General features: G+C 47.1%; 1 protein-coding gene across 1 annotated transcript; it reads left to right on the top strand.

Annotated features, from left to right (window-relative positions):
• Positions 1–471: 471 nt before the first annotated feature.
• On the top strand, positions 472–3,665 carry LOC127324417 (putative F-box/FBD/LRR-repeat protein At4g03220). Its single transcript, XM_071824714.1, has 2 exons — positions 472–1,536; positions 3,324–3,665. The coding sequence occupies exons 1-2, from the start codon at positions 472–474 to the stop codon at positions 3,663–3,665; spliced, it is 1,407 nt and encodes a 468-aa protein (XP_071680815.1).
• The last annotated feature ends 7,560 nt before the right edge of the window (positions 3,666–11,225 follow it).

Genomic DNA, 11,225 nt, shown 5'->3' with positions numbered 1-11,225 from the left:
TCGGCACCGACCAGGTCGGTATAAAGCAGTCCCCTGGAACGCGCTTGTCGGCGCGTGAAGCGCCAAATAGGAGGACCCGTCCGGCACAGTCTATTTATTGGCGTGTCATGCCTGGGCCAGGCTTAAAATGTGTGCTTTCCCTGTTGGCCCAAGAGGCAAGGCCCAGGAGTAGAGGTCATCATATATACGCCGAATGAATTTCTGACCAAAGAATATCCAATGTCGAACGGCCGGACGTTCCCCAATCCCGGAGAACCAAAGCCCTAGAGCCGCGTCCCCAAATCACCAGCCTCGCTTCTCCGCCGATCTCGCTGTTTCACTCCGCGCGCAGCAGGCCTCGCTCTGCGACAGCGCTCGCCGGCGGCGTCGCTCCTCCCGGATCGCCTGTAAGCACTTCAAAATCACGCGAAAATACGTTGCAGAGAAACACCATCTGACCAACAAAACCAAACACCGCGCGCGGAGTTCTCCATGGCGGAACGAAGCCGATCCAGCAAGAGATGCGCCGTTGCCGTAAACCCGCAATTTCGCGGCAGCCGCATCGACCGGATCAGTAGCCTATCCAACGACCTTCTCGGGCACATCCTCTCCTTCGTGCCGGCCTTGGAGGCCGTACGCTCGTCCGCGCTCTCCAGGCGGTGGCGGCGCGCCTGGACGCATACCCCCGACCTCAAAATCTCCGACGAGCTGCACCAAGAAAGGTTTCTCGACTTCGCCCGCGCGTTGCTCGCGCAGTACGGCGAAGCTCCCGACATCCCGTCTCTCAACGTGGCCATCGGTTGCCAGTCCAACCTCGGCCCCGCCACAGCCGCTTGGCTCCGCGACGCCATGCCGAGCGTCGTCGGATCTATCTGCGTTGAGATGGACCGGTATTCCCTCGAACAGCTGGTTCTGCCAAGCAGCTTGCAGGCCAAGGCCATGGCCCTCAACTTGAGCGCCAACTTCTATCACAAACCCTTGCTCATCTTCCCGGAGCACCCAGAACCTGCTGCATTCAGCCGGTTGGCGGAGCTGAGCCTCTCGAATGTGAAACTGCAGATGCATGGGTGTGGTGAGTTCTTGTCATCATGCTTTCCCCAGTTAAGGAAGCTGCACCTTCGCAGTGTTTACAATATGGGCAAGCAGGGGTTGTGGCCGCTCATCCTTCACATGGACATGCTCGAGGAGCTCAAGGTCGACGACGTCTACCAACTTACGCTGCTGCAGGTGGTTGCTGCCAAGCTCCGGCTGCTGACCGTGGTCCACTGCTTTAGGAGTTTGGCGGCACTCACCACCGACACTCTGGTTAACATCTCTGCGCCGAGGCTGGAGGTGATCAGCTGGTCCGGCAGGTTCCCCAAGCAACTGAACTTTCTAACCGACGTTCGATGTGTCCGGCGCTTGTCTGGCCTCCTTGTCTACTGGCCCAGCATATCCAGAATCGACTTCTCTTTGCCTGATGTCGTGAAGTTCCTTGAGACATGCTCCGGAGCTGACTGGTTAGATGTTTGTGTCGACATACCAGATGGATTGATCCCATCCATGTTGGCAAGAGAGGTACAAATACATTTCAGTGTCTGTTCTGAAATTTTAACCGAACTAGCTAGCTTTGCACGTGCACATGCGTTTAAGAGTTTTTTTTTTTTTTTTTTTTTTTTTTGCATGTGTGCAGGACTTCATGGAACACATACCATGTCTTCCCAACATCAGGACACTCTCATTGAAGATCATCACGATTCTCCGATTTCTTCGATGTCCAATCGGCCCAAGTGTTTTTTCCTTCCTTAGGCGATGCCCAAACCTAACTCTGCTTCACATTGACGTATCGACGGTGCACCAAGTAACAAGGCAGAGTAACCAATATGTTATTGTTCCGGTAAGTAAGCACATGGATGCAGTCTCACGCTGTGAGAAGTTTAAAATCATTTACATAGATACATAAAAAAGGGAGTATGTCTCTGTTTTTATTTTCAGTGCATAAGAGGGTTTTAATTCGTAAATTTGATCATGATAAGCTATCTTAGTTCATGTCAATTGATACATCATCTTTGTAGATCCGTTGATGCAGCATTTTGTTAACGCTTTGCTACATCTCGATTAGCCAAGAAAATTATGTTAGGTCTCGGACAAGTTTTTTTTTTTCGTTTTCTTGTTGGATCGCCCTATTTCTCTGTGGGCCTATGTGCGTTGTAACATGTATGCTTTTTTTTTTTTACTTTTTGTGTTGGGCTGCTAGAGTAACAGATAGTAATTTTTAGGGGAGGTTTGCTTCTATTTCTAGTTGTCCTTTTTCTTCCTTTTTAACCCCGGCGTGGATACACTAAACTTTGGTTTCACATATTTTGGAGATTTTTTGTGGACACTTTTTAGTTTTTTATATTCGTGCAATTTCACAATCGCATATGTGTGTAATAGTGAACTCATGGTATATTTTTACGTGCAATTGCATATAGATGTGCAAGTAGACATATCTTTCACTTTTTTTAAGGGTGAAGTAGACATATATGTGCAATTGAAACTGATGCCATTTTTTACGTGAAATGAGAACTACTAACGTTTTTTACATGAAATTAAATATACTCCCTCGTTTATAAATAGATGTTTGTATAAATCTAGATGTATATAGATATTAAATAGCGTCTAGGTACATCTAGATTTAGACAAATCTCAGACGTCTATTTATAGACAGAGGTAGTAGATGAGATGGGCAATCACGCAATTACATACATGTGTAATTTGAATGCATCTTCACATTTATATGCAAGTTGTACTTATTCACCTGAAAAATATATGCATATTTTTACTCGTAGACATACAATTGCATATGTACGTGGAATCCCATACATATGTGCAATTACGTTTTTTTCATCCCCTTTGCAAAAGATCCTAGTTTAAAATGGCGTGGGGCCAATTAAGGAGGGAAGGAGGGGCCACGTGAATACGATCCAAAGAAGGCCTGCTAGGTTGATCGAGTGGGTGCTATACTATTTTTTGATCAATCGAGGGCGATTTGCTTCCATTTCATTAATCCAATTCTGAACCCAATTGGGGCTACATGATAGGCAGTAGTTTGTACATCATGATCGAATATTACTTGAATTTCTTGTGTCTAGGAAATTTAGCTAGAGTTAAGTTTTTTTAACTTGGAATGCACCGCATCTTTTTCTTTGTGAATATAGTTGATTAGCTAATTATCTGCTAGAATATTTGCAAGAGTAAATTTGATATGGTGATCTGTAAGTATGATAACACGACGATTACTTTCACACTTTGTCTTTAGAATTCCTCTGTCAATTAGTTTTTAGACCTTATCGTTTGCATTCCTCTCTCAATTGAACTGTCAGGTTGATGATGACAAAACTGAAGCTGCAAAGCCATCCCAAGGCCAGGAATTTGATCCCTGGAAACCACCCAAAGATCAAATGCAACTGGGCTCTCTTCGGGAGATAAGAATCAGCGGCTTTCTCGGAACGGATCCTGAGATGGAACTCGCCAATCTTCTGTTTGGAGTTGGAGCCGCACGGCCGGCGCTTGAGAGGATATCGATAACATCGTTTGCACAACTGAGTGATCGTATGGACAGGATCACCCTGGAGATGAAGGCCCGGTTCCCTCCCACGGGAGGCCGCTGGGAAACCTCCCAGTGGGGAGAAATTACATGGACGAAGAACAACGATGGGTTTTGAAAATAATTCAAGTTGTTTTGCCTTGAAAGATCTAATCTAGTTCGAGGCAAACAGTTGCAAAGCCTCCCACGATCTAATGTCGTTCGAGGTATTGGCCAATCGAGCATAAATGTAGCTCATCTGATTAGTTGGGTGCTTTTGTTTCATTTTGCTTAATTCAGAATCTATATACGTATGTAACTATGTATACAGTTCATCAGAATTATATAAAGTTGCATGATCTCCTTTGTGGTTCATTTGGCGCACATACCATGTTTATATGGCCTTGTTTAGGACGTGCGGCCTAAATTTGCTGCAGAAATTACTGGGCAAATGCATTTCTTGCACAGAAATCATGTGAAACTCATGTGCTCCAACTTCCAAGCATGCTTGAAGTATCTGTTTTTTTATGACCGGAGGGAGTGAGAAGGATTCTATTCCGTACACGTGAATCCAAGTACTCCCTTAAAAAGTCCAAGTACTCCCTTGCAAAGGATTCCGTTTAAATCTGCTTTAATTTCTAACTATTTGCCTTCCACTGCAACTCTGACAAATGCACACGATTGTGCCAGTGCATTTTTGTTAATCAGTATATTATCAATAATCCTAGACTTTCGAACTGTTTGCTTACACAAATTTCGACGAACTTAGGTGGAATTATTTGGTTGGTCCAGTTTGGATTCCTTGCGAAAGTGTCAAAAACCACTTCGGTTGTAACAAACTGTTAGTACGTGTAGCATTACTCATATATTATACTCCCTTCATCCGGGCTGCAACAGCTTGGGGTGCCAGATTTGGTCGGCGCCCTACCCTAGTCCGCCGGTTTTCATCGATGGTGAGGATGGTAGCTCCTACGCACTGTTGACACTGTCGTCGCATTCGAAGGTGATTCGTCTAGTGGGGTTGCAGGTCGGCGGCGCCCCGGGTCTTCCCCGCCTCGGTCCGGCTGTGTGGGGTTGTGGGATTCGGGCTTCTCCAGGCGAAAGCCTGATGGCACATTGTCCGCGGACATCGCTTTCCTCCTCGAGGGTCATCTTGGAGCTATCTGTTCCCCTCCATCTCGGGTCACCTCTCCAGGTGAAGCCTATACCCTGTCGTGCAATGTCGGACGGCACCGTCATTCCCCGTCGCTTCGCCTCTTGAGGGCGTCGATTTTGGAGATCTTGATCCCCTTCGTGCTTCTCTGGGGATGGGCTTGCACAACACCGCGGTTGACAGTTTGTCGGCAATGTGTGAGTTCTGTGTGGTAGATTGTGTGGCAACGATGGCGTTGAAGTGTGATGGTTTGGTCGTGGCAAGACCTTGTTAGTCGACTCTGCTCCGGCATGTCCGGGTTTCTTCATGTTGGTCCTCCATTGTTATGAAGTCAGAGCTGCTATGTCCATCGAGCGTCTCCATATGAACGGTTTACGATGACCTGCAAGTGGCGACCGAGCCAAGTTCTTCTTTGTCGTAGATCTTACACATCTCCTCTCCAAAGCTCGTCTTCACAGTCGGAGCTTCTTGTCCCCTCGCGAGGAGCCACATGTTTGGCATTTGCCGGCTTGAACTTCACGGTGCCACTTCGGCGATGTTTTCTTTTTTGGTCGCTTCTTCAGGGAAGCCGGAGTCACTGCAGAGTGATGACGATGACGTAGGTGGAGAACCTTGACGGTGATCTTCACTTCGGTTGTGTTTGCGTAGCTTCTGTGGGTAGCTACACTACTAGGAAAAGGCTTATAGCCACACTCCTTACCGCCGGCAAATACGACTTGAAGATGCCGGTGGTAATACCTTCCAGGGGGGCCTAACTCTACCGCCGGCGAAACCGAAAGGATGGCACCGGGGGTGCCTCCATTACCGCCGGCGAGTTGGGCACGAAGGTGTCGGCGATACAATGGGCCACGGGGTCCCAATTGGGCCTGGCCTTACCGCCGGCGAATTGGGCCCAAAAGCGCCGGGGGTACCGGGCTCTACCGCCGGCGAACGCGAAAAGGAGATGTCGGGGGTAAGCCGAGCCAGGGTGGGCCACCTAGCCTTCACTTACCGCCGGCGTTTGTGGCCCGTAGATGCCGGCGGTAACGGGCCCTACCGCTGGCAATCTCATTTGTAGGCGCCGGCGGTAACCTGGGCCACCCCCTTAAGATGACCAGTCACCTACCACCACCCTCACACACTCATATGTGATTGCAAATCAACCCAAGCACTTGTTAGCTCATTTTCCCACCCATTTTAGCAATTTCAACCAACAAAATATGATGTATTTGAGCAAATCATGCACTACCTAGCCCCTCTAGCATGATTTGCATAATTTAGATCTAGATCTATCTCCTCCCACCACCTTTTCCACTAGATCTAGCTAGATCTCTCTATTTCTAGAGATCTCTAGATCTCTCGAGCATAAAGTCGATGTGTGGCATCTCTCCGGTGCTTTTGGACGTCGCGTCAACTAATAGGTATATAACTAATGAGTGTGGAATCTTCATGAGTTGGCGAAAAGTCGCGGTTATGTCACTAGTGATGGTAAAAGGCGGTTCCATATATGTAAATGCATTGTTTTGCATTTTTTGATGTGTGCAGGAACATTGAGTTGCCAATATTTTGCCGGAATGTTGATTAACTTCCGTTCCGGCGAATTTTTGGAACTCCAGCATGAAAATATTTAGCAAAGATCATGCCGAATTTTCGCCATAGGAAGAGAGATTGCAATTAAATGAAAAGCATAAGCTTAACAGAGCTAGGGGTAGTAACTAGTAGTTGATTTCCACCCTGTTAATGACTGCCATATATCCCCAAATAAAATGAACACTTACAATAGCTTTTGCACTTACAATAGCTTGTGCACTTACAGTAGCTTGTGCACTTACAGTTCTTTTGATGCTATTGTTCTCTGGCTCAAACACTTACAGTAGCTTGTGCACTTACTATACTTTTGGTGCTATTGTTCTCTGGCTCAAACACTTACAGTAGCTTGTGCACTTACTATACTTTTGATGCTACAAACACTTATAGTAGTTTGTGTAGTGCTAGGTATAGCTAGCGATGTCGTCTTCTGCAGACCCCAATGAAGACGTTGTCGGTTCTTCTCAGCGGAAGTTGGATGAGCACTACAAGCTCATGGTCTCGGATCAGCTGGAGGAACTTCCAAGGGGCAGCGATGACGAGTCCTCGGAGGAGGGGGATGATGAGATGGACAACGATGATGCCCATGATGGCGAGAATGAGAGGGCCGCTGCCGACGAGACCACCGACAGTGGCGTTGCCGGGGGTAGCTCGGATACTACTACCGAGGCTAAGAGGAAACGGAAGCAGCGGCGCCCAAACAGGGTTGGCACCACTCGCGACATAATCACCGCGGTGGACGCCAAGACCGGTCTTCCTACTGAGCCCAAGCACCTGGCGAAGGGGTACGACCTCCAACTGGGAGCAATCCTTCGGGACGTCGTCGACGTCAACGAGACGAAACTCCGAACCAAGAAGAAGCAGCATCTGCAGGCCCAACTCCTTGCGCGGCTGCACGCGCGGTATGAGTTCCCTGTGGATTACAGGAACAAGGATCCCAAGGATAACCTCGTGAACAGACGAGCCCTGTCTAAGTTCACCAAGAACCTCAGCGGTTATAAAACCATGCTGAGGGGATGCTTGGCGACAATGAGACTTGGACAGAGATCCAGCGCCACTTCTCGCGGATGACACTGGAGCAGTATAATAAATTCTTGGAAAACAAGCAGCTCGAGTACACCAAACAACAATCGGCCTGGGGGAAGGAGCTGGCGGATAAGAACATCAGTCACCACAATCTCGGTTGCCGTGGCTTCGAAGGCAAGCAGCCGGTATGGGACAAGGAGGACCAAGCCTACATATACGCTGACCTCGAGCCCCCTTTGGCCAAGTACAAAGACCCACTCTTTAGGGCATATCTCAGGTCCCGATACCATAGAGAAATGGGTGGGAAACATGTCACGAAACCTGATGTGGTGGTGGGAGTTGAGTTGGTCGCCGACGCGAAGGTGATCTCACTTGAGAAAGCAGTGGTAAGCAATTTACCAACTTATTAATTTGATACTGCTCACCAAGTCCATTACATTCTTAAAAATTTCATGTTACTTCTGGAAGTTGAAGGAACAAGCAGCCGCCGAATCAGCTGGCTCCTCGTCCCAGACATCGACGGGCAAAGTCCCGTGGGACACGCCTTTTATCAGGGGTCTGAACACCGTGAAGGAGCGGCCGCCATTGGACAAGCCCCACCGTGTCCCCGGCGCCGGAGGAGTTCGCAAGCTTGTCGACTATGGCTAGGACGTGCCCGCAAGCACTAAGGAGTCGCGGCAGGCGCAGAAGGACCGGGAGCACGAGGCTCTTCTGAAAAAGGTGGCCGACTTGGAAAAAACCATGGAGCAACGCGTCAATGACACGGTTTCTAGCAAGGTCAATGACGCGGTGGCCAGCAGGGTCAATGAAATCATCCATGATCTTGTGCTATCGATGAAGAATTACTTCGCCGGCGGCCAAAAGGGACCGATGCCGGTGATCAGCCTAGGCGCCAGCTGTTGAGATATGCCCAAGAGGCAATAATAAAATGGTTATTATAATATATCTTTGAGTTTATGATAATGTTTACATACCATGCTATAATTGTATTAACCGAAACATTGATACATGTGTGTTATGTGAACAACAAGGAGTCCCTAGTAAGCCTCTTGTATAACTAGCTTGTTGATTAATAGATGATCATAGTTTCATGATCATGAACATTGGATGTTATTAATAACAAGGTTATGTCATTATATGAATGATGTAATGGACACACCCAATTAAGCGTAGCATAAGATCACGTCATTATGTTCATTTGCTATAAGCTTTCGATACATAGTTACCTAGTCCTTCGACCATGAGATCATGTAAATCACTTATGCTGGAAGGGTACTTTGATTACATCAAACGCCACTGCGTAAATGGGTGGTTATAAAGGCGGGATTAGGTATTCGGAAAGTACGAGTTGAGGCATATGGATCAACAGTGGGATTTGTCCATCCCGATGACGGATAGATATACTCTGGGCCGTCTCAGTGGAATGTCGTCTAATTAGCTTGCAAGCATATGAATGGTTCATAAGAGACCACATACCACGGTACGAGTAAAGATTACTTGTCATGAGACGAGGTTGAACAAGGTATAGAGATACCGATGATCAAACCTCGGACAAGCAAAATATCGCATGACAAAGGGAATCGGTATCATATGTGAATGATTCAATCGATCACTAAAGTCATCGTTGAATATGTGGGAGCCATTATGGATCTCCAGATCCCGCTATTGGTTATTGGTCGGAGAGAAGTCTCAATCATGTCTGCATAGTTCGCGAACCGTAGGGTGACACACTTAAGGTTTGATGTCGTTTAAGTAGATATGGAATATGGAATGGAGTTCGAAGTTTTGTTCGGAGTCTCGGATGGGATCCAGGACATCACGAGGAGTTCCGGAATGGTCCGGAGAATAAGATTCATATATAGGAAGTCACTTTCCAAGTTTGGAAATGATCCGGTGAATTTTTGGAAGGTGGTTTCTAGAATTATCCGGAATAAATCACTATGCAAGGAGGAGTCCCGGAGGGACTCCACAAACCCTAACCAGCCAACCAAGTGGGAGGGTGTGGACTCCACCTCCTTGGCCGGCCAAGTAAAGGGGGAAGGGGAGAGTCCCTGTCCCTCTAGGATTCGTCCATAAGGCAGTTTTTTCTGTTGGGGTCTTATTCGAAGACTTTGGGAAAACCCTTGGGGTTCCACCTATATAATGAGGAGGAGAGGGAGGGGGCTGCCCATGGCTTGGCCGCACCACCTAGGGCATCCAAGGGCCGGCGCCCAAGTGCCCCTCCCCTCTCCCCAAACCCTAGCCTCTCCTCCTCCACATAATACTCCCGCAGCGCATAGGCGAAGCCCTGCCGGAGTTCTCCACCACCACCGCCACCACGCCGTCGTGCTGCCGGGATTCCGAGGAGGATCTACTACTTCTGCTGCCCGCTGTAACGGGGAGGAGGACGTCGTCTTTATCAACACCGAACGTGTGACCGAGTACGGAGGTGCTGCCCGATTGTGGCACCGTCAAGATCTTCTACGCGCTTTTGAAAGCGGCAAGTGATCATCTTCTACAACAACGAGATCTAATCTCGTAGGCTTTGGAAATCTTCAAGGGTTAGTCTCGTGATCCTCTCGTTGCTACCATCTTCTAGATTGCATCTTGGCTTGGTTTTCGTTCTTACGGTAGGAAATTTTTTGTTTTCTATGCTACGAATCCCATCAGTGGTATCAGAGTCGTGTCTATGCATAGATTGGTTGCACGAGTAGAACACAATGGTTTTGTGGGCGTTGATGCTTTGTTGTCTTTAGTTCGTGTACTTTGCATCTTGCGGCATGGTGGGATGAAGTGGCTCGGGCTAACTTTACATGACCGCGTTCATGAGACTTGCTCCACGTTCGACATGCAACTTGTGTTGCATAAGTGGCTTTGCGGGTGTCTGTCTCTCCCATCATAGTGAAGATTCAATTTACTCTTTCTATTGACAACACTAGTATCACCGTTGTGGTTCATGTTCGTAGGTAGATTGGATCTTACTCGAAAACCCTAAACCACGTAAAATATGCAAACCAAATTAGAGACGTCTAACTTGTTTTTGCAGGGTTTGGTGATGTGATATGGCCATGATGTAATGATGAATATGTATGAGATGATCATTATTGCATTGTGGCAACCGACAGGAGCCTTATGGTTGTCTTTAAATTTTATGTTGAGTAGTATTTCAAAGTAGTTGTAATAGTTGCTACATGAGGTGAACAACCATGAAGACGGCGCCATGGACCTTGACGCTATGCCGACGATGATGGAGATCATGCCCGTTGATGATGGAGATCATGTCCATGCTTTGGAGATGAAGATCAAAGGCGCAAAGACTAAAGGGCCATATCATATCACATATGAATTGCATGTGATGTTAATCCTTTATGCATCTTATTTTGCTTAGAACGCGACGGTAGCATTATAAGATGATCCCTCACATTAATATCAAGATAATAAAGTGTTCTCCCCTCGTATGCACCGTTGCAACAGTTCGTCGTTTCGAAGCATCTCGTGATGATCGGATGTGATAGACTCTACGTTCACATACAACGGGTGTAAGTCATGTTTGCACACGCGGAATACTTGGGTTTGCTTGACGAGCCTAGCATGTACAGACATGGCCTCGGGACAACGAAAACCGAAAGGTTGAACACGAGTCATATGGATGATATGATCAACATGTTGATGTTCACCATTGAAGCTACATCATCTCACGTGATGATCGGTTTTGGTGTAGTGGATGTGGATCGTGTACCACTTAACAACTATGAGAGATGTTGTATTAAGTGGGAGTTCATTAGTAATTAGATTAAAACATGAACTAATTATCATAAACATAGTCTGAGTAGTATTTTGAATTAATTTTGTAGTATTGGCATCCGTTTTCTACCATGCGCTAGTCTTGTAATTGAGATAGAAATACTGTTAAGTCTGACAAGAAACTTTACGGACTGGTACCGTATTGTGAAAGAATCAAGAAATGATTAAGTC

The sequence above is a fragment of the Lolium perenne genome, chromosome 1 (assembly GCF_019359855.2).
Source record: "Lolium perenne isolate Kyuss_39 chromosome 1, Kyuss_2.0, whole genome shotgun sequence".
In the NCBI taxonomy this organism is placed as follows: domain Eukaryota; kingdom Viridiplantae; phylum Streptophyta; class Magnoliopsida; order Poales; family Poaceae; genus Lolium; species Lolium perenne.
This window is presented reverse-complemented; position numbering and strand designations above follow the sequence as displayed.

What these genes read in the sequence shown, in the direction of transcription:
- LOC127324417 (XM_071824714.1), top strand. Translation starts at nt 472, where the DNA reads ATGGCGGAACGAAGCCGATCCAGCAAGAGATGCGCCGTTGCCGTAAAC. An exon ending in CATCCATGTTGGCAAGAGAG is followed by an intron (nt 1,537 to 3,323) that starts GTACAAATACAT and finishes TTGAACTGTCAG; the next exon opens with GTTGATGATGACAAAACTGA.